Source organism: Podarcis raffonei, chromosome 3, assembly GCF_027172205.1.
Source record: "Podarcis raffonei isolate rPodRaf1 chromosome 3, rPodRaf1.pri, whole genome shotgun sequence".
NCBI classification, from domain to species: domain Eukaryota; kingdom Metazoa; phylum Chordata; class Lepidosauria; order Squamata; family Lacertidae; genus Podarcis; species Podarcis raffonei.
In genome coordinates this window covers 71,871,045-71,894,784 of record NC_070604.1, presented here as the reverse complement: position 1 = coordinate 71,894,784, position 23,740 = coordinate 71,871,045, and the positions used below count along the sequence as shown (strand labels likewise).

The following is a 23,740-nucleotide window of genomic DNA, read 5'->3' as shown; positions in this document are numbered from 1 at the left end:
TAGGATGCCTTCCTTGTAGCCTTCCCCATCCTGGTGCCTTCCAGATGTTTTGTACTATAACTCGCATCATCACTGATCACTGACTGGGGCAGATAGGAGTTACACTCCGACAACATCTGGACTGCAGCAGGTTGGAGAAGGCCGTCTATATGCCATGCAGCTTAGTGGTGGGAGTTAATTGGGAAAAGTAGATCACTCCCCTCCAGGAAGGCTGCTCTTACGTTCTTAGTCCAAAATTCGCTAAACAAGTATGCTCATGTTCCCATCAGCAGTTGAGAAATAGGTCATGTCAGCCAAGATCTTGACATTTCACGGACACTTCAAGACTGCTCCCAAAGGCTGTGCTGGGATTTCTTCAAGGGTGGAGAGGAAACAGCCAGCGAGGGAACAGATGTCTCCTGTAGGAGGATATTTGGCAATGACTTCCTCATTTCTTTCTCTGCAGTAGTGCTGGGCTAATACACAGGAGATCTTCAAACACAGCCTTTGATGTGGTGTTGGCAATAGATATCCCGAGAAAATGAAATCCCCATTGCCTGTATGCAATTGTTTGCCTATCTCTAAGTGTACATGCTAGATTATAGATTGTGAAGGTCTTTAAAGATCTTCATTTGTCTCTTTGGTTTTTCCAAATGCAAAGACATTGCCACTGTCTGTACTGCATTTCTCTCCCATGAAACACAATTCCTTTTTCTGATCCTCCTCCACAAATACTAAAAGTAGACAGAGTTTGCTATAATTGCTTCCCATGCACAGAGGTTTGTGCCAGCTGTCGCAATGATGTGACTTCATTGCTGTACTTAATTGAAAACAACAAAAACAACTTTTTAGAGTGGTGTGTTTCTTATAAACTGGGTATTTTATTTACTCCCTTTCCCAGTATGGTTAGCATTTAATTAGCTATAGTTAGCACAATCAACAGATTGTTTCACATGCACTTTTTAAATGCAGGATTAACTTCTGTTGAAGCAAATTGAGAAACTCTTCACTTGCACCTTTTAATATGAGACTAACTTCAGTTGAATCAATTTCGGAAAAGTGTTCCTGTCTGCTGCACTAATTAGCATCTGGCAGACTGTTGGCAGCACTGAATAAATTATAGTTGTTTGGCAATTCCATTCCACCCTATTAACATGCTGCAGAGTCTTGCTGCAGTGACTGGAGGAAAGCTCTCTCACATCCCTGTGTGAATGGGCTTTCCCCAGGTCATGCAATTACTTCCAAAAGGGACTCTTAGCCATTAATTTATTTCCCTATGAACAGAGCTCTCCCCACCTGGACACACCCATATACCCCAATGCTACACAGCCACCAACAGTGGCTTGCTAATTTCTTTTGATGTTTCCACACTTTGGAGGCACTTCCAGACCGACAGTTTATTTGCAAAATATTTAGTTCTTATCCCACACTTTTCTCATGGAATCATCCTGTCATTTTCTAGCCACAAGCAGTCAAGTAAGAAAACAGATGAAAGAAGTGGGGAATGGCAACCACTAGCTGACAATGGACCCCTCAAAAAATTTTTTTTGTGTGCATTCAGGATTATTTGTGCTCATGATGGCATTGGGGCTGTTATACGTGAGATGGATTCCAGTACTTTTTGCACCTGCAAATGTTTCAGGGCAGGCATACTGCTGTATTTCCAGTTGGCACATGCCTCAATTCTTCTTGCTGAAATCCTGTACTTTTAAAAAAAAAACCACAAATATTCTGGGGGAAGGAGAAGTTGTCCTGCTTTTGTTACAGCACAAGAATGCCTCTGCAGATGGTGATGATGTGGTAACACTGAAGAAGCACCACAGAACAACGAAGAAAGCCAAATGATGTTTGGATGGTCCAGCCTTAATCCACCACTGACACACTATTATTGTGTTAATGACATGTTGCGGAATACACCTGCAAGAAAAACACTACCCTGAAGGGGCCCAGTATCATATAAGCTCCACACAAACCTATCAGGATGAACATTGCAGTCTGGAAACTTTTTGGGTAGATAGACTTAGGCATTAAACATAGGGCTGCTATAATGGCATCATGATGTTCTACATTTCCCCATCCAGCAAGCAGTATCCAATGATGAAGAGTGGAGGGTGGGAGGAGGCACAATGCCATGACTTGGGGTAAGCATTACTACTTACTGTGGGAGAAAGAAACTCAGCACAGCGCACTCATGCTTCTTCTGGTTCACACACAAAATGTTGTCTCTCTTGCTTGATCTGTCTAGCCCATCCACCTGCAATCACATAGGGAACTTGAAGTGCGAACCAGGCTGCCACCATTGTCTGTAACTTATTTCAGCTGCCACAATCGTAGGATTGTTTCTAGCTTGGTCCACATTTCCATTCTTTGCATCAGCAGCACTGATTTGTGTGCAGAAAGGAATGTTTTGTGTGAACCAGCCTTTCCTGGATAGTGGCTTAAGCGTGCAGTTAGAAGGAGGGTCTGTGCAGCACCACCTGGATTGCACTGCATTTTGTACAGTATTGTTTATTTCAGTAAATGGAAAGTCAGAACATTAGATTGGGGTGCATAGATAAATTGTGTGTGTGTGTGTTCATTAATTCTGAGTGGTGGTGCTGGGTAGTAGCCGTAGCAACAATAATGATAAATAATAATAGTAAGCATTGTCTTTCAGTGTATCTACTTGAATGCAAAAGAGGAACTGGACAAGACTACAGAGGAACTGAATCTAAAACTCAGAATGGAGTTGCATGCCAGAGATGGGCAGCCACCACTCCTCATGTACCCAGGTATGATCTGTTCCCATCTGAGAATGAGCCGCTTTCCACTTCGTGCGATGTATAGATGTTCAACTAGACTTTGCTCTCTGAAATATGTAGGGCACAATTCGGTAAAAGCTAGTTGTGCCTAACAAACTCCAATTATCTGCTTAATTACTTGTGAGTAGGCCCCACTGACGTCTGCACGACCAACTTCTGTGTAAAGATGCACAACATTGGGTTGTGAGTCCCCTTGATTAAAGCCCAATCTTTCATGTGATCTTTTAGAATTAAGTCCCACTGAGTTAAGTAGCACTTATTCCTAAGAAAATGTGCATAGGACTGAAGCTTAAGGTGGACCACCTTCTCATAGAAACCTGCAGTGCTGCACAAAGTGACTCTTATGCTAATAATATTCTTTTTAAAGCTATTCATACAAAACAGTATAAAAGAATTGCACTTTGAACATTAACAAAACAAAATATTCAAGGTTGTCCAACTAAGTACTTCTCTGAGTAGATCCATGGAAATAGACTTAAGTTAGTAATGTCCATTCATTTCAATGGGTTGTAATCATCATCATCATCATCATAATCATCATATTCATACCCTGCCCATCTGGTTGGGTTGCCCCAGCCACTCTGGGTAGCTTCCAACACATATAAAAACATAATGAAATGTCAAACATTATAAACTTCCCGATACAGGGCTGCCTTCAGATGTCTTCTAAAAGTTGTGCAGTTCTTTATCTCCTTGACGTCTGATGGGAGGGTGTTGTAGTGATAAGGAGATCATTTCAGCATAAGCATCTCTGTTTGTCTCTCTCCTCTTCTTGCACATGCTGTTCTGGGGGGGATCTCTTGAACTTCCAGAACAGATTTGGGGGTGGAGGGAGTGTTCGGTTGCATTAGTGGGAATCTTTACGCTGGTTTCTGCTGGCATAATGGGTTCATTCAAAATGAAACAATGGTCTCTGAGTATGACTAACGTAGAACACAGCCCTCAGTAATTGCACATAGTCTTTAAAGACATTTCTTTTGCTGCTTCTCTCTCTCTCTCGTAACAAACATGCCTTTTAAGGATTTGTGACTTTTAACCCGCTGCAATTCAAGCCATGAGCCAGATGATTGGCCAAGAAGATAGAATTTATGTACTTCCTGACTGCCATGGCAGTAATAGGTGGCAAAAGGATTCATCAGAGCCTGCATTGTTCTGCAGTGACAATAAGTTATAGCTCTTACGGGGAAGCAATCCATGCTGAATTACTAACCTGATGTTTAGATAGGATAGGCAAGTAGCTATTCATTTCTCAGTGCCTCATTACTGTTTGCTTTGCATCCCTTGTGAAAATATTTGCCATACGAATAAAGATACTTTAGTTGTGCAGGACACCGAAAGAGCAACAGTTTTGTATAAACTCATGGATGCAAATGCAGTTGATTCAGACCAGAGCTAGTTGTTACAGCGGATGGGTAGCTGTGGTTGAAAGGAGCTGCAACACCATGTCTCCCTTCTGCTCTTTCTTCCAGTAATAGCTGCTGCTATAAGATGTATGGCATGGTCATATTATTGTCACATCCCTGCCTTTGCATGTAGCAGGCAATGGTGTTGAATGGGGAGATATCCTATAACAGGGATGTCTAGCTTCCAAGAGACTGCGATCTACTCCCACTAAAAAACAAAAAAATTGCAGTGGTCCCATTGTTGAGCTTTCTTTAGGGAGGAAGACCCAAGGTCAAACGCCTTGGCTCCCAAACAAATCGGCTCCCAAATGATTCAAACCCGGAAGTGAGTGTTCCGATTTTCAAACAATGTTAGAAGCTGAACATCTGGCACAGCTTCCGCTGCTTCCAATTGGCTGCAGGAGCTTCCTGAAGCCAATCAGAAGCCACGCTTTGGTTTCCGAATGTTTTGGAAGTCAAACGGACTTCCGGAACGGATTCCGTTCAACTTCCAAGGTACGACTGTATTCTTGATCTCTGTTTCCTTCTTTCTTTCTAGGTACTCGCCTACCACTAACCCTGATAGTGGATTAGAAAAAAATTACTGTAGAAATCCGGATAATGATGAGAAAGGTCCCTGGTGCTACACAACGGATCCTTCTACAAGATTTGATTATTGCAACATCCAAGAATGTGAAGGTGGGGTTGAGCACACCAGAATTTTAATTTTACAAGGCAATTTTAAATGCAGCATATACTCAAGAATTGTTCTTTTTAATGATGAAGAAACCCAGTTTTCACATGTGCATGGCCACGTTATTCATAATATCAAAATACAAATATTGTAGCAGTGCCTTTATAGAAGCATTACTCTTCTGATTAATTCTCACTAGTGTAAGCTGCTGTTGGGTTGTTTGGTAATCATTCGTAAGTGAACAGAAGAGTTCCCCAAGACTTGATTTTAAGAACACAGAAAATTGGATTACAGAAAAAAATCCAATAATTAATGGCAATAATTAGTCTACATTAATCCGATTTTGATGAAGCATCATTATGTTTTTATTCTGTAATACCCACTCTGGGATCATTTGGCAAAGAAGGGTCAACTAAAAGACTATATCGCACACCCACCCACCAGCAGTTCCATTACCCCAACAAACATTGCACACGTGCTCTTAAAAACATTTTTATAATAGTACATAAGACAGTATAATTAAAAACTTCAGGAAGGCAAAACGAACAATTTACTTAATACCTTAGATTTTGAAGGGCAGAGTAGCTTAGCTCCGACACCTTCAAGGAACCAGTCCTGATATAACCTGAGCTCTAAACTTCCTAGCGGCTTTACCAGCCTTATAATATAAAACCAGAACTTGTTCACTAAGTCCTATTATTGTGTACAGCAAGTGGGGAACAGAAGACCTAACATTCCCCCGTTCCTCCTGCCTGTAAGACAAGAAGACAAAGCTGCATGACTCAAAGAGAAACATTTATCCTTACAGAGCAATGCATGTACTGCAGTGGGGAAAACTACCAAGGCAGGGTCTCCCAAACTGAATCTGGGCTTGAATGCCAGGACTGGGCTTCTCAGGAACCTCATGCTCATGGATATATTCCTTCAAAGTAAGTCACAAGTCAAAAAAACCTCACCAAGCAACTAATGGCAATTACCCATGGTGTGTGGAACAGAATGGGGGATAAAGGGATAGCACATTGAGTTATATGAAGGCTTCAGGCAGAAACCATTTATTTTGATGATTAATGTATTGCTCAATCCCGCAGTTTCTAGACAGTGTACAGTAGGCATAAAGCATGGAGTCCATCACCGATAACATAAAAAAACTTGGGGGTAGAAGGCACCAGGCAATCCTAAACGTATACTAGACTCAGGTTGCTAAAGGCTTTGTAAATTAATACACAAGCCTTGGCCTTGGCCTTTAAGAGTTATGTGCTGCTGCTAACCTGCCCTCACCCACAGTCTCAGTGCAGCATTTTGCTCCAGCTGGAGCTTCTGGATTAACCCCACATAGGGTGCAATACAATAACCACAACTGTACTATAGTTTTAGTTCTTCTGCCCATTGAAATGAATGGAATCTGTGTGAGATGTCTCTGGGTATATCTAGGATAGAGGAACTTCATGTGTGGAAACTACAGAGCTCAACGTGTAAAATATGTGCTTGATTCCGAAGTTTTTGGCACATTGCTTTGCAGCTCAGTGGCAGAGCACATGAACTGCATGTACAAAGCCATGGGTTCAAGGAAGCGGGGGATGGGAAGGATCCCTGCCTGACACCCTGACGAACCATTGCAATTCATAGAATCATAGAGTTGGAAGAGGGACCCTGAGGATCATCTTGTCTAACCTCCTGCAATGTAGGAATATGCCACTGTCCCATACAGGGATTGAACCTGCAACCTGGGCATGATTAGCACCATGCTCTAACCGACTGAGCTGTTGGGGTCAAGAGAAGGCAATGCTGAGACAGAGGGACAGATAGTCTGACCTGGCAGAGGGCAGTTTCTTGCACCCTCCCCCAAGGAAACATAATAACCAGTGCAGTGGTCAATAGGCAGAAGCCTCAACTTTCCCATGTGATGTTCAGTTTTCCAGAAAAGAATCTGAAGTCAAACTTCTGCCGTAATCCTGATGGTGAGCCTCGCCCTTGGTGTTTCACCACCAGTCCGACTAAGCGCTGGGAATTTTGTAACATTCCTCGGTGCAGTAAGTATTTGGATGATCAATTCCAGGTTTGATGTGATGATATAGCAATATGTTCGTTTTCCTTTGGCAGCGGTGGGAATCCAACACTCAAGTAGAAGAAACTACAGTCCTTTGATCTCACAAAGCGTGTGGTAGCTTTTTGGCAACCTCAAACATTTCACAGAATGGAATGAATATTCCACTTAAGGAAGTAGTAAATTGGATTGCTGCCTCTTAGGTGTTCTGAAGATGCTGGCTTCATTTGCTTTCTCTTTTCTGATATAGCAACACCCCCACCAACCTCTGGCCCAGGGCGCCAGTGCCTTGCGGGAAGAGGAGAAGACTATCGGGGTAACGTAGCCGTCACAGTATCGGGGATACCATGCCAGGCCTGGGCAGTCCAAGAGCCTCACAAGCATGCCAGAACGCCAGAGAACTACCCTTGCAAGTATGTTAAACTATAGATCCAATATTGTTATCTCAGTCTTTGAGACTAGAAATGCCTTGCAGTAGGCTTGTCATCTCTCTGGTTTCCTAAAAATAAGTGCAAAGTTGTTCCAGCATCAGTTGCCTTCATGCATTTTCTGTTTTAGGCATTTAGAAAAGAACTATTGTAGAAACCCGGATGGAGAGAACATGCCTTGGTGCTACACCTCTGATCCGCAAAAACGATGGGAATACTGCGATATTGCTAGCTGTGATGGTGCACCGGAAGCTACTGGTAAGAGACGCTGCATTTGTGCATCTGCAGTAGATGTGAGCAGAACAAGCCATTTTGATATTAAAAAACCCCAAAGAGCTCATGTGACAAATCTGGCTATGATATCTGGGTTTCATTTTAAGAAGAGGCGACAAGCAGATGCAGAGTAAATTCAACCCTTTGGGTAGTTCATTATGTTGATTTTTATCTGTTGCATCTGTTGTTCCTATCTGCATGAGGAATGGGCTGAGTCAGAATTGTATATTAACTGAATAAATTCCTTCTGTTCTTGGGATTGGCTTGCTTCCCAGGCAAAATTCCTATTGAATTCATAGGAACTTTTTTTCTGAACACATGCATTTAGGATATTTGCTTTGATCTATACTGTAAAGCAGGATGCAAATCAAATCCACAAGAAATAAATTAGGATTGGGCTGTCAATCTGAACAATATTTTGCAATATAAATCTGCAATCTGCAACAAGAAGGCTATTGATCATTGACAAAAGGTCCAGATGCTCTTAAGTCACCATTTCTTTTCACTTTACCTTGCTTTCTTGTAGCCTTTCTTGTAGCTTCAGAGAGCCTACATCATTCTATCATCAGGATGTAGAACCAAAGGCCCTCTAGCATATCTTTCAGGTGCCCTGGAAAAAACGGGACATCCTGGGTTTTTCCACGAGATCTTGGTGGGCATTTTGGCTACCACAATCTTGTGTGCTCTCCTGAGGTCTCACCCCAGGAAAAGCACTTGGGGTGTGTGCAAAAAATATGCTTATTTCTGTGGCAATTTTGTTTTAATTTAGCTGCAGCTCCTTCTGTTGCTGAGCAAACCGAACTTGTTGATGACTGCTATCAAGGCACTGGCACAAGTTACCGGGGTACAATGGCCTTGACCATCTCTGGAAAGAAATGTCAAGCATGGAACGCTATGACTCCTCATGCTCACACTAAAACCCCAGAAGCCCTCCCAAATGCGTATGTTTGCCTCAACTTTCCTCAGACATTGTGACATTTTTGTGTGTCTAGCAAATCATGTAAAATGTCCCTACGTATAGGTAATGTTAAACAAGAGTCTTTAGGTGAGTGTCCCACCTTTTGATTTGTTCCACTCCTTGCCAGTCATGTGAAATTTCATGTGAAATCAAGAACAAACCTTGCCTTGACAATGTGGTTTGTTTGGAATGAAACAAACTGCAATCCCAGGTTTGGCTATTATGCTAGGCTGGGAATTGCTGTTCCTGCTCGTATTAGGGGATGAGAGAAATGGGAACCTTTAACCTTTAAGCATGGCTTACTGTACCGTGCAAAAACAGCCAGTGTAGGCAATGCTCAGCTAGATGGACTAATGGTCTGTCGTGATATAAGACAACTTTTTGAATAAGAATATCAACTGTCCTAACCATAGGCTGTTTAATAGTTGATATCCTTATTCAAATAATTTTTTGAAAAATTCACACATGTTGGATATATTTTGTTAAAAGTGGTACAATGTCTCTATTGGGGCAAGGTATAGACCTGGTTACAAGTGATGTCATTAGTTTAGGAAAAGAAAGACCTTTGGATCAGACCAAAGGCCCATCTTGTGCAATATTCTGTTCCTAGAAATGGCCAACTAGATGGCTTCTGGAAGTTTATAAGAAGAGTATAAAGCATCAGTCACCTCAGTTGTATAATTATTTTATTTGTTTAAAAACCACAACCTGCCTGAGGCATCTTGCAACAAATTAAAAGAAATCAATCAAATAATCAATTACAAAACCAGCTTAACACATACAGCAGAAACCCAGAAATGTTGCAATGCAGCAACAATTCAGACCCCCCCAAACAGGTTTAAGCAGTTATAGAAGCCTTTAAAAAACAGGTTACTGTAAGCCAGGGGTGAGGAGTCTGTGCCCCTTCAATGGTTGATGGCCTACAACTCCCAACTCACAGCTGTACATGGAGGTGCAGGTTAATTCTGTGTCCAGGGCAGCTGTTTACCAGCTCCATCTAGTACACAGGCTGAGACCCTACCTGCCCGCAGACAGTCTTGCCAGAGTGGTGCATGCTCTAGTTATTTCCCGCTTGGACTACTGCAATGCACTCTACGTGAGGCTACCTTTGAAGGTGACCTGGAAACTTCAACTAATCCAGAATGTGGCAGCTGGACTGGTGATTGGGAGTGGCTGCTGAGACCATATAACGCCAGCCCTGAAAGATCTTCATTGGCTCCCAGTATGTTTCCGAGCACAATTCAAAGTGTTGGTGCTGACCTTTAAAGCCCGAAACAGCCTCGGTCCTGTATACCTGAAGGAGCGTCGCCACCCCCATCATCCAGCCCGGACACTGAGATCCAGCACCGAGGGCCTTCTGGCGGTTCCCTCGCTGCGAGAAGTGAAGTTACAGGGAACCAGGCAGAGGGCCTTCTCGGTAGTGGCGCCTCCCCTGTGGAACGCCCTCCCATCAGATGTCAAGGCAATAAACAACTATTTTACTTTTAAAAGACTTCCCTGTTTAGGGAAGCTTTTAATGTCTGATGCTGTATTGTTTTTTATATTTGGTTGGAAGCCGCCCAGAGTGGCTGGGGAGACCCAGTCAGATGGTCGGGGTATAAATAAATTACTACTACTACTACTACTACTACTACTACTACTACTACTACTATAATATCATCCCTGATCATTGACCACGCTAGTCCAGTAGTATTTGGAGGGTCACAGCTTCCCCCAAAACTACTGTATTGGTTGGTATAGCTCAGAAATGCACCATTATAATGAGTAACCAGGCACATTACCCTGGGAGCAAGACATCATTGAATCAAATGATAGAATCCTAAGTTTCCTAACCTATTATATTCAAACTGTTTTAAATGTTATTCTCACCCTGGATATTATATAGAGTTTTGTATCTACATTTATAGGGACCTGAGGAAAAACTACTGCAGAAACCCAGACAACGATAAGGCTCCCTGGTGTTATACTACTGATCCCAGTACAAGATGGGAGTTCTGTAATCTACAGAAGTGTCCTGATCCTGCACAACAACAACAACAGCCACAGCCCACATTGTCACCAAACCTTGGTATGACTGCTTCTCTCAGTGCAGACAACCAGCCCAGAGTCACCTTTATATAGAAGTGATATGGAATTCAGTGCAGTAAAGATTAAATAATTTATTTTGTGGCTACTTTAAGTTGCTATAGGATTGCAATACAGTGGTACCTTGGTTTTTTTAGCATCTCGGAAGCCAAACGTTTTGGGTTTTGAATGCCAAAACCCCAGAAGTAATTGCTGCCGTTTTCAAACACACCTCGGAAGTCGAACGGCTTCCACTGCATTTTAAAAAAAATTCTCCATTGACTTTGCAGTCCACCCTTTGCGCCTCAGTTGTCAAAAGTTTTGGAAGTGCTTTTTAATATCTTTATCTTTAAGTGCTTTTTAATATCTATATGAAGCCGCTGGGAGAGATCATCAGGGGGTTTGGACTGGGTGTTCATCAGTATGCAGATGACACCCAGCTCTACCTCTCCTTTAAATCAGAACCAGTGAAGGCGGTGAAGGTCCTGTGTGAGTGCCTGGACGCGGTTGGAGGATGGATGGCGGCTAACAGATTGAGGTTGAATCCTGACAAGACAGAAGTACTGCTTTTGGGGGACAGGGAGCGGGTTGGTGTGGGGGATTCCCTGGTCTTGAATGGGGTAACTGTGCCCCTGAAGGACCAGGTGCGCAGCCTGGGAGTCATTTTGGACTCACAGCTGTCCATGGAGGCGCAGGTTAACTCTGTGTCCAGGGCAGCTGTCTACCAGCTCCACCTGGTACGCAGGCTAAGACCCTACCTGCCCGCGAACTGTCTTGCCAGAGTGGTGCATGCTCTAGTTATCTCACGCTTGGACTACTGCAACGCGCTCTACGTGGGGCTACCTTTGAAGGTGACCCGGAAACTGCAATTAATCCAGAATGCGGCAGCTAGACTGGTGACTGGGAGTGGCCGCCGGGACCACATAACACCGGTTCTGAGAGATCTGCATTGGCTCCCAGTACGTTTCCGAGCACGATTCAAAGTGTTGGTGCTGACCTTTAAAGCCCTAAATGGCCTCAGTCCTGTATACCTGTAGGAGCGTCTCCACCCCCATCGTTCAGCCCGGACACTGAGATCCAGCGCCGAGGGCCTTCTGGCGGTTCCCTCATTGCGAGAAGTGAGGCTACAGGGAACCAGACAGAGGGCCTTCTCGGTAGTGGCACCCGCCCTGTGGAACGCCCTCCCATCAGATGTCAAAGAGATAAATAATTACCTGACATTCAGAAGACATCTTAAGGCAGCCCTGTTCAGGGAAGTTTTTAATATGTAACGCTGTACTGTTTTTAACACTGATTGGGAGCCGCCCAGAGTGGCTGGGGAAACTCAGCCAGATGGGCGGGGTATAAATAATAAATTATTATTATTATTATTATTATTATTATTATTATTATTATTATTAGTGGAACAGTCTTCCGGAATGGAGTATGTTTGACAACCGAGGTACAACTGTAGAGAAAGGTGCCTCTAGGGTTGATCTTTTTTTCAGTTCACTAGGTTAACATTCTTTCTGCTACATTTTAGACCACATTTGTTGTCCGTTAAATTCTATAGGTCTGGGGGGCAGGGGGCAGAATATAGGATAGATTATATTTCCCTATGCTGTTTTGGACTTCATTCTAAAAAATTAGTTCAATACTGCAAGCAAATTGGCATTGAAGCATTTGTGTACATGTTATCAGAAGACCATCATATAGGCTTTCATTATCTCTTCTACACAGATGATCTCCAGGTCTTTAAGGAAATTGTAGTGATCAGTAGTTATAAGTTACTAATCTCTGTTTCCTGAGGCCTTAAGCAAAATAAACCAAATATATGGTAGTCACATGTGATCAGAGAGGTCTGAGGTACTGGTTTCAAACCAAATAGTCACAGAAATTGAAGGATATATATTTGATTGATAAATTGAAATAGCAGCATAGCATGAACCCCGATACCAAAGATACAGAAAATACAGATACCCACAAAATAACAAAGACTAACTTAGCCAAGACTAGAATACTTTACCAACACTCTTGGTCTCCCAAGGTTGCTGAAGGTGTCAGTCGGGAGAGTACAAACTTAAAGGATAGACAAAAAGGGCCTGAGGGGAAGCAAACGTAACTGTGAGGTAGATGATTCATATATTCTTGTCTAGTAACAAGTGTCTCTCTCCTCAGTCAGTCAAAAGGCCTCATAGCTATAATTATCCAAAACCCTATGTCTGGTGATGCTCCCAATGACAGCATTGCTGAAAAATGTTATTCTAATTAGCAAACTGGCCATGTAAGTCCTTGAGACACTGGCTTGGGATAACGCAGGTGCAGTAATCTTGGGTCTGCCAGCAATTAACTGAGAGAGAGAAAACTGCTTTCTCACAATCCCAGATCTAACTGAGAAGGCTTTCTTGCCAAACCAAAGTTTTACATTTTATCTGGAATCAAAGTCTAAACACAGGACAGAAACAAAGTCCCCACAACACAGAAAGAGCTACAATTCCCAGGTTTCCTGGGCAAAGGGGAAATGACTGTTAAAGCAATTTAAACCTGTAGTGCAAATATGACCTGTGTAAGAAAAGACCCAACCATCCATTTTTATCTCCCATGAAAGACTGTAGGACCAGTTATGGGAAAGATTATCGTGGAAAGATTGCAGTGACAACAACTGGCAAGACTTGCCAAGAGTGGCGTTTGCAGACACCTCATAAGCACGATTTTTTCACACCACAGACTCACCCCCGTTCAGGTCTGGAAAAAAATGTAAGTGGCATTATGTAGCAGGTAGGATGTGTTGTGAAATGTAAAGAAACAGAAAATACCAGACATGGCTTAAGCAGGATTGACCTTATGAAAAATGTCCCCAAGCCTCCTGATCTTTTTCTTCCCTTTCATATACTCCCTTTTCATTTCCCCACTAATTATTCCCCCTTTATTATCCCATTCTTTTGCTAAATGTCTATCATGTTTAGCTACATTTTTAAAATGTTGTAGTGGTTTGAGTGTTGGGCTAGGACTTGGGAAACGAGGGTTCAAATCCCAGCATAGCCATGCAGCTCACTGGGTCAGTTATTGTCTCTCAGCCTCTCAAGGTTGATGTGAAGATAAATGAGGTGAGAGAGAATTATGCACAACACTTTGAGCTACTTGGATGAAAGGTGGGATACAAATGTACCAAATAAATAATGTTATTTTATCGCATAAACTAAGTTTGAAACAAGATATTGGTTTCCAGGTGGAAAAATCTAAATTGGAAACAGAACTGCTAGAATCCAAAACTAAAACTTTGTCAAAAATGTATAACTTGCTGCTGAAATGGAACACTCAGGATGAGACGGTCAAATCTGTAATGATTAAGTGGGCACAAGACGTTGATCATAATATTATGTTTGTTGACTGGGAACAGTTATGGACCACCGGGATTAAATTTACGGCATGTAATGCCTTAAGAGAAAATATTATGAAAATGATATATAGGTGGTACATGACCCCAGTCAAGCTTGCAAAAATCTACCATTTGCCCGATAATAAATGTTGGAAATGTAAGGAAAATGAAGGTACATTCTTTCACCTTTGGTGGACGTGCCCTAAGATTAAGGCTTTCTGGGAAATGATATATAATGAATTGAAAAAGGTATTTAAATATACCTTCGTGAAGAAAACAGAGGCCTTTCTCTTGGGCATGGTCGGCCAATTGGTGCCAAAGAAGGATAGAATTTTCTTTATGTACGCTACAACAGCAGCAAGAATACTCATTGCAAAGTATTGGAAGACGCAAGATCTACCCACTCTGGAAGAATGGCAGATGAAACTGATTGACTGTATGGGATTGGCAGAAATGACGAGCAGAATCCGTGACCAGGGAGAAGAGTCGGCAGAAGAAGATTGGAAAAAATTTAAGGACTATTTACAGAAATATTGTAAAATTAAGGAATGTTGATGGTGTTGGATTGAGTGGTTTCTAGCTGTAAGGTTATAAATGAATATAGATGGGAAAAAAGGGTTGGAAAAATAAGGTAATAATATAACCTGTAATGCTTTAAATGAAGGATTTGCTGAACAAATAATTTTAATTGGAATACAAGGAGGAGAAGTATGGGGAGGTCTGAGAAATTTGTTATGGAAAAGTACGTTTTATGAACTATATGCCTTTTTTTAATGTTTTCGTTTGTTCTGTTTTTGTTTGTTTGTTTAAAAAATTGGAAAATTTAATAAATATTTTTTTTTAAAAAAATAAGTTTGAAACAAGATATTGAAATTGGTTTCTAGAGAGCCAGTTTTATGTCTGCACCAAATCCAAGTAGCTTTTGTACTGTAAACATAGTTACGTTCTTACAGCTTCTATGGAACTGAATTTTTCATTTTGGTTGCATTTTGAAAATAGTAAAGGACATAAGCCCTAGCCGGTGGCTGAATGAGGTTATCACACCCATGAACATACAAAGATTGCAGATTGAGTACTTCTGTTTTTGTTGTCTCCCCCCGCCTCCCCATAGTATTGCAGAAATCCGGATGGTGATATTAATGGCCCTTGGTGCTATACCACAGACCCAAGCAAAACATGGGACTACTGTGATGTCCCACAGTGCCGTAAGTATGCTTGTAATGACTTGTCAGCTTTGTTATATTTTATTTTTTATATTTTATTTTAAGTGTTTATTTTTAAGTGTTTAAACGTTTCTATTTCAATGTTGTTTTAGGCTAGAACTAGGTCTGCTGCAGTTCGAAAGCACCCCTAAGTGCAAGTAGATAAATAGGTACCGCTTTATAGCGGGAAGGTAAACGGCGTTTCCGTGTGCTGCGCTGGTGCTGGCTCGCCAGAGCAGCTTCGTCACGCTGGCCACGTGACCCGGAAGTGTCTCCGGACAGCGCTGGCCCCCGGCCTCTTAAGTGAGATGGGTGCACAACCCTAGAGTCGGACAAGAATGGCCCGTACGGGCAGGGGTACCTTTACCTTTACCTTTTTAGGTCTGCTGCAGGAAATGGCAGGCTCGTGTTGATTTTGCTCACCTCTCCCCATAATGTGTAGCTCTGGTAGCACATAACATGATCTCATCTTGGCACGGTGCCATTTATTCTGACTCTGTTATTGACAGCTGCCACGGTTGGGGAACATCTGATATGACAATTTCATGTCCTACATGTCTATCACTAGACATTAGTGGAAAAGAACAAGGAATCTGACTTGGGGTTGCTGTTTTTATTGCAATCCTAAATAGATTTTGCTGGGAGTAAGTCCCATTTAATTCAGTGGGGCTTGGTGGACACACATAGGCTTTCACTGTACACCTATTGCTGTTGACCATCTCTTCTTAGTCAATAGTTTTTCATCTGCTAAAAAACCAATTTATCTAAACAAGGTCAGGTGCACTGAAAAAGAGAAGACTGGATATCTGCATAAGATAGCAGTCCTTGCTGTTGTTGAAATGAATTACCTCCAGTCTGTTCAAGCTGTTTCACAGCTAGTCACTAGGCAATTTAGGCTTCATTGGATTTTCCTTAACCCTAGCAATGAGCTGAAGGTTTAGGGTTGGTGTAGGAACTAGAACAGGATTGTGTTCAACAGGGAATTTGTGGGAGATTAATGGTCTTCAGAGTTGCATACAAACGTGTCTCATTATGGTGTCCAGATGTGAGACAGGGCGCGTGAACCTTTCATGGCTGTGTAATGGAAGGCATTTCTCATGAAAACTACACCTGGTGAAATTCCCTCTTCTATGCAACTATTGAAGGTGCAAGAGCCCTGTCCACTTTTGCATCTGACCACTCGGTTTCCCAAATTATGAAGACCTGTTGAGGTGTTTATAATCCTAACATTCTACTATATTTCACATTTCCTCTGTGTCTCTTTCATTTATTCTTCAGCTGCTGAGGAATATGAATGTGGAAAAGCCAAATATAAACCAATCCTTTGCTTTGGACGGATTGTTGGTGGATGTGTTTCAAATCCCCATTCTTGGCCCTGGCAGATTAGTCTTCGAGTAAGGTATTAAAACCCACAATTCGTTCTGCTACACCAATGATGGGAAACATTTGGCCCTCCAGATGTTGCTGAACTACAACTCCCATAATTCATGACAATTGGCCATGCTGGCTTGCATGATGGGAGCTGGGATCCGGAAACAAATGTTCCCCACTCCTGGGCTACATAATGTCCCTCAAGTGTTTGTGTTAGTGAGGGAAGTGGGAAAGATGTGTGCGTTAGTGCAAGGAAAAAAATGGTATAAAGAGGATAATTCCTGGATGCCAAGATCAAAGCTTGGGGCAAGTACTCTTTGGTCAGAGAACCCCAGAGGAGATTTAAAACCACAAAATATGCAGCATTGTAAAATAGGAAATATAAGCTGTTGGACCTTTAAAATATCCCCTTGTAAGTTCCAAAACTTCCCTCTTCCCCCAACATAGGAAAATACCACACATTTGGTAAGTTAAAAATTGGTTTACTTACAAACCCTTTAAAGGTCTGGTTTATGTACTTTTCCATGCAGCATTCATAAAAGGTTGCACAGACATTTAAACTTAGTTTGGTTCTGAAGTGGTGAAAATTCCTAAATTATTAGTATTGGAACTCAGAAATGGCTAAAGAGAGCCATGCAGTTTGAACTGAAGCAACCAGCTCAGAACCTCTTCACACATTGAGCTTCTTAGGTAGACTGAGAACAAAAGCTTGATTATCTGGTTCTTCCCAAGGTGAGAGGAAGTGGGCAGCACAGCTTACTCTATGGTATTAACCCCTTCATACATTAATTAGACTTAACCAACCTCATATAACCAACATGCTTATCTGACAGTACAGGGGTACCTCTAGATGCGAATGGGAGCCGTTCTGGAGCCCCGTTCACATCTAGAAGCAAATGTAACCCGTGTCCGTGCGTCTGCACGTGCGTGGGTCACGTTTCGGCGCTTCTGCGCATGCGCGTGATGTCATTTTGAGCGTCTGCACATGCGCAAGCGGCAAAACCCGGAAGTAACACGCTCCGTTACTTCTGGGTTACCGTGGAGTGCAACTCAAATGCGCTCATCCCGAAGCACATTCAACCCGAGGTATGACTATATACACGTGCTTGGGAAAAGTAAGTCTGAAGTGAAGGTTTCATTGGAAAAGCTTCAGACTTTTCTTAAGATTCCTTCAACATTTCAATATGCTTAAAGGAAACCACATGGACAAAAGTTATTGAAACCATTAAAACCAACAAACTTTTGTAACTCAAACTCATTGATTTCAATGGGTCTGCTCCAAAGATGGTTTAGTTGGCATCACTTATACTCATCATTTTTATCAATAAGATCACTGTGGGAGAGAGAGTACATGTTCACACATTAGAAAAAAATCTGTGTTATGTTGAAGCAAAGCTGGAGAACATCTGACCCTCCAGATGTTGTTGGATTCCATTCACCTCAGCCAGGATCACCAGTGGTTGGAGTGATGGAAGCTGTAATCCAGCAACATCTGGGAGGCCACAGATTTCTCACTCTTGAGTTAAAGGCAGTATTGTTTGCCAGCCTTTGGGGGAAATTGGGATACACCCACCCACCCCTGTTATTTATATTGCTCCCTTTAAAGGTTTCCCCCTTCTGAAGACTTTCTAATAAAATAGAAGTAATCAAACAAAAATAACACAATGTATGCAGTAAAATAATGACAGTAATAGGATCTGAAACAGCAAGTGGTAGAACAGATAAAAACAAATCATCAGAGGGGAAACATAGTTAAAATGCCTGGGAGCAGCAGGAATGCAACTAATCTGCCTTTACTTTCTTTTCAGGTCCTTTGATTTGCATTTCTGTGGAGGCACATTGATAGCTCCGCAGTGGGTTCTGACAGCCACCCACTGCTTAGAGAAGTAAGCCATTTCAAAGTGTTGGTGCTACTTTCTCCGAGCAGACAAGCAGCACAATGGGTCTGCCATGTTGCAATGGACTCTCTTTGGACACATTTACTGTTCCATGTTTATTTTTTGTTAGAGGCATTTATGCACCCCCAAAGCATGCGGATAATATTGACTCGGTACAAGGCAGCTTCTTACATTCCCCTTTTATAAATGGTTAGTAATCATTACCTGGTGGCCAGTTGTGTTGTAGAAGAGAATCAATCACTGGTTCCTAGTTGCTAGGATTGTTATATACTATTACTGCTGTTCCCTGCTTCTCACTAGCGAGTTTTGCTTCTAGCATCTTAATCTACCTGTAGCTGGGCAGGACCAACTTACTACTTTTGCACCTGCCCATAAGCTCCCAAATTGTACCTGCCATCTTGGCTGTAATTTCACTCCCTGTGGTGTGAGATGGTGACAAATGCATATCTGCATGGTGGGTTGGATTGACGCTGGAGGCATAGTATGTGCTTCAGTCACCCAGTCTCTAACTTTCAAAGAATTCTGCCCTCTTCAGCCATAGTGAGCAGACCTGCGCCTTGGTTATCTGGAGATGCCCTTACACAATGAATCTGCCTCTTGCAGGTCGTCGAGACCTTCATATTACAAAGTGACACTTGGGGCACACACGGAGAGGGCTACTGAGCCATCTGTACAAGAGCGAGATGTTGAAAAAATATTCAAAGGACCAAATAGGGCAGACATTGCCTTGCTGAAACTAAGCAGGTATCCCTTTGTGTTATAATTTTAATAGTCATTTTATTGACCAGTTCTTATGTTGTGATGTGATAGCTATTGAAATGGTTGTGTGAAGTGCCTCCCACAGTGGTTGGGGAGGGTCAAATCACAGTACGGAGCAGGGAGAAATTTAGCTCACACTTTCATGCAAACCTTTTCAATGCATACTCCCCAAAACAAATATATGAACCAAAGCACAGCTCTCCTATAGAATTTGCACTTGCATGTTCAGGCTCCACACCCTCACTGCTCCTCAACTGCACAGGAGGAACGGACACAACACAGCTTAATTGGGTGATTGACCACAGATGTAAGAGGTTTGGCATAGGCATTGGGCATATGAAAAGGTTTTGGTTTTTTTAAAAAAATGTATTTATTAAAAGAAATATACACAAAAAAAATTGGGCACTTCTTATTTTTTAAAATCACAAACTGATGCAAAAATGTGAACTTAAGAGTGGAAAAATGAGAAACTGAGACAAACCAAGATTACAGATTTGCCCATCCCTAGATCACCAGACCATGCCTCTCGCTTTTTTTTTTAAAAAAAGTATTATGTTAACTTGATTGAAATCACTAACAGCAGTGAATGCTTGTTTTAATCAAATTGCTTTGCACATGGAATGATATCCACCTAGTTCTGTGTTTTAAGCAACCACCTGTTGAAGCAATAATGCAGTATATCCTTGTGTTATGTACACATTTAGGACTAATGGCCCGAATTGCAGATTTTCTTTTAGCAGCAACATGCTGCAATGCATGTGAATTAACACCTGTTCTAGCATTGTATTGATTTATTGTATTGAACTTTATTACGGCCATTGGCCCATCACCCTGTTCTAGCATATCTGTGGCTTCAGCTGCATGAAGAAATAATGTGTGGTCAAAGTGTTCTAATATAACAAGGGTAAAATCAGTCTTGATATTTAAACAACAGCTATCACGGTGTGATGTTTGCTTTGCAACTTGCCCTATTCAAATAAATGCCTTCAAGTTAAATGCTGGACTCATGCCACATTCCTATGCTTTAGGTGGATAGACTGCATAAAAAGCAGTAGATGTGCCTTTCCAAAATGGAAAGGGAGGTTCCAAACAAGATCAGTTGTTCTAAAAACACCGCATCTGTCTTCACCATCAGAGCTTAACCCTTTTTGCTCAGGAGCAGTACTTCCTTCCAAGTAAACATGTGTAGGACCAGGATACAAGTAAGGCTTACAGGGAAAGCATTTGAATTGAATATTTCTTTGTTAGTTCCAACTTCCATCACTTTTCCTTGCCTGAGACTGGGAAAAGTCAAGCATTGATAAGGACAGACACATTTGGGAACATTAGACTTCTAGAAATGCATTCCTTAAAAAAAAAGAAGTTGCCTGAAGGTTCACATCCCAGCTGGTAGCAATCAGGGTAAGTGGAATGATGAAAAAGAACAATGCCAAACCTCTTGGAAATGTTTGTTTCAGCCCTGCCGTGATCAATGATAAGGTCATTCCGGCATGTTTGCCTCCAGCCAATTCAATGGTAGCAGGTGGAGCAGAATGTTATGTTACTGGATGGGGTGATACAAAAGGTGAGTAAATTTTGAGCAGCTAAGTATCCAAAGTAGCTAAGGTTGTGTTGTATTCCCTCCTTATTCCATTATATTATTCTAATCTCCAACCTTTTGATTTTTGTCTTTCTTACACATGGATAGGGTTGCCATATTTCAAAAGTGAGAAGTTGTTGAACTTTTTTTTGCAAAATCTACCCCCCAACCCCCCCATTTTTGAGCTGCTTTTTATGAAATTCACCATGCGTCCAGATTTTCCTGGACATTTCAGTGATTTCTGCCCAGGCACTTTTTACACGGACCAAATACTGGCTATGTCCAGTATTGAAAGCCTGCCAGCTTGGCAATTCTCCTAGCACTACTGGGACATAAAAAGAGAAAATTAAACATAACACTGGGACATAAAAAGAGAAAATTAAAGGCTACCACCCATTACAGCCTGTCACCAACCCTGCCAATGTTTATATCACAATTTAATGTCTGTTTATTTTCTTCCTTTCTCCCTTACTCGCAAAGGAACTGGTGGAGAAAGCATTCTTAAAGAAACTGGCTTCCCTGTAATTGAAAATAAAGTGTGCAATCGGCCTGAATTTCTGAACAACAGGGTCAGAACCACCGAACTCTGTGCTGGGAATATTGATGGTGGCACTGACAGTTGCCAGGTAAGAGAGTCCAGTGATGGAAATACTTGGCAATAATAATATAATAATAATAACATTTTTTTATTTATTTCCCAGCCATCTGGCTGGGTTTCCCCAGCCACTCTGGGTGGCTCCCAAAAGAATATTAAAAATGTGATAAAACATCGAACATTAAAAACTTCCCTAAACAGGGCTACCTTCAGATGTCTTCTAAAAGTCAGATCGTTGTTTATTTCCTTGACATCTGATGGGTGGGCGCCACAACCGAGAAGGCCCTCTGCCTGGTTCCCTGTAACTTCGCTTCTCACAGTGAGGGAATCGCCAGAAGGCCCTTGGAGCTGGATCTCAGTGGCCGGGCTGAATGATGGGGGTGGAGATGCTCCTTCAGGTATACAATACACCAGAAACAATGGACATTGGGGTATTGCTTGGTGTAAGCCTTGGCTGCTCAACATTCCAAACCCTCATTATGGCCCCACCCACATAATACATTTAAAAGTTGTATTATGCCACTTTAAATAGTCATGGGTTCCCCCAATGAATCCTGGGAACTGTAGTTTATGTCTTTGTGAGAAGGAGGTTATTGGTTTTGGGGGGGATTTGTTCTTGTTTTTATCTTGTTTATGTTGTGTACTGCCCTGAGATCTACAAACAAAGGGTGGTATGCTACTACTACTAATAGTGCTGAGAGTTGCTAGGAGACCCCGGTTCCCCTTACAGATCTGCAATTCCCAGTGATCCCTGGGAAGAGAGGATTGATGGTTACACTCTTGGAATTGTAGCTCTAGGGCTCTCCTGACATTTGCTGTTATGGAGAACAACCCTGCCTGCCCCCCCCCATTTAGTGATACTGTGCTGTTAGGTCTTTGAACTACAATAAAGAATTGACCTAATGACCTAGTGATATTGTAGTTTTGTATGCTAACCTTCCTTCCTAGGGCACTGCATTCACTGGCTATGCTGTGGGTCTGTAATGGCTGCCATATTCGGAGCTGGGAAGGAATTTTCCTGCAAACAGATTAGCCCCGTTTGCAGGTTTTGTCTTCCCCATAGCAATAGTCACAACTTTGGTGGATAAGGCATTGGGGTGGAATCCTTTAGTCTAACATCTGGCAGGAGGTGAAATGGTGGTTCACCCCCCACCTCAGAAAAGGTGTGTTCACAGGGTACCTCGTGAGAGGGATCTGGTTGGAAGTCTCTGTCCCAAAGCCAAGGCTGATGGGCCACAGAGCTTCCTTGAGCGGCTTGGGGGGGCCGCATCCATGTAGACCTTCATCTTGCAATGGACCCATTAATCCCATGAGCAACTCTGTCATACCTCAGCCCCCCACCAGGAGGCTGAGAGGGATATACAACCCAATACCTAAGTCAAATCCTACCTCCATCTGGAATCAATAAAGTTATGGCCAATTTTAAAATCCCAGAATGTTGCCTTGTCCAGTTTGTTCACCTTTCTTAGGTTAGGCCTTGCTCCCTGAGGAGGGGTTGCTGCGAGTGTGTCTGCATATATGAATGACCTTGTGTGGGTACAGTCTCAGGCAAAATATATCTAGTGAGATCTGTTCATTACATGGTTATGTTTATTTCAGCTCTGTTTGTTCATTTCCCTTTTTCATTTGTAGGGTGATAGTGGAGGGCCTCTGGTCTGTGCAGAACAAGGAAGATATATCCTTCATGGAGTCACCTCCTGGGGTCTTGGCTGTGCGCAGCCCATGAAGCCTGGTGTTTATGTTCGAGTTTCCCAGTTTGTTTCATGGATTGAAAAAACAATGCGTGAAAACTGAATTATTTCACTCTTGTTGAAAGAAGCACATACATATACAGATGTATCACACACACACAGGATTCAGGGTGCAATGTTGTAAAATAAATTACATGATTGTAAAAATGACCGATTGGCTGGCTGTCTTTCATTACAACACGGTTTATATGCTGCAAAAATTCATTTGCAATGTGCTTAAGCTTGAACAATAAGCCAAACTGGATGTGATTTGAGTGATCCATGAATAGAATTGCCAACATTTTTAAAGGGCTAACGTCATCCATAGGGGAAAACATTCTTGTATCATACAAGGTGCCTGCATTGATTCATTTGTGGGGCAAATAGTTTTGAGGGCTTTAAAAATGCAGGTTCTCCCATGTCGCCATAACTACAGCCCCATTTACTACCATTTGATTGAAAGCTATGACAATTAAAAATGAAGTGAATTGTTCTTAAATTTGTTTTGTTCATGTTTTCTGATCTACTGGAAACAAATCTAACAGTTCTTTACCTTCCGTTATTAGATTAATTATCAATAGATTATTTCACACGACTACACAGTAAGGATTAGAAACTCTCTATA

At 42.0% G+C, this 23,740-nt stretch overlaps 1 protein-coding gene across 1 annotated transcript in view; it reads left to right on the top strand.

The window, feature by feature from the left end:
* The window catches only part of PLG (plasminogen), a 28,779-nt gene extending 5,493 nt beyond the window's left edge, over positions 1 to 23,286 (top strand). Inside the window, exons 4-19 of the mRNA XM_053382329.1 lie at positions 2,636 to 2,750; positions 4,722 to 4,861; positions 5,665 to 5,785; positions 6,768 to 6,886; positions 7,151 to 7,313; positions 7,459 to 7,586; positions 8,371 to 8,542; positions 10,467 to 10,627; positions 13,211 to 13,359; positions 15,093 to 15,186; positions 16,462 to 16,582; positions 18,363 to 18,440; positions 19,056 to 19,196; positions 20,669 to 20,775; positions 21,271 to 21,416; positions 23,018 to 23,286. Of these exons, the coding sequence (XP_053238304.1) occupies positions 2,636 to 2,750; positions 4,722 to 4,861; positions 5,665 to 5,785; positions 6,768 to 6,886; positions 7,151 to 7,313; positions 7,459 to 7,586; positions 8,371 to 8,542; positions 10,467 to 10,627; positions 13,211 to 13,359; positions 15,093 to 15,186; positions 16,462 to 16,582; positions 18,363 to 18,440; positions 19,056 to 19,196; positions 20,669 to 20,775; positions 21,271 to 21,416; positions 23,018 to 23,179 (2,117 nt within the window). The 3' untranslated portion in view covers positions 23,180 to 23,286. The remainder of the gene's footprint in view (positions 1 to 2,635; positions 2,751 to 4,721; positions 4,862 to 5,664; positions 5,786 to 6,767; positions 6,887 to 7,150; positions 7,314 to 7,458; positions 7,587 to 8,370; positions 8,543 to 10,466; positions 10,628 to 13,210; positions 13,360 to 15,092; positions 15,187 to 16,461; positions 16,583 to 18,362; positions 18,441 to 19,055; positions 19,197 to 20,668; positions 20,776 to 21,270; positions 21,417 to 23,017) is intronic.
* The last annotated feature ends 454 nt before the right edge of the window (positions 23,287 to 23,740 follow it).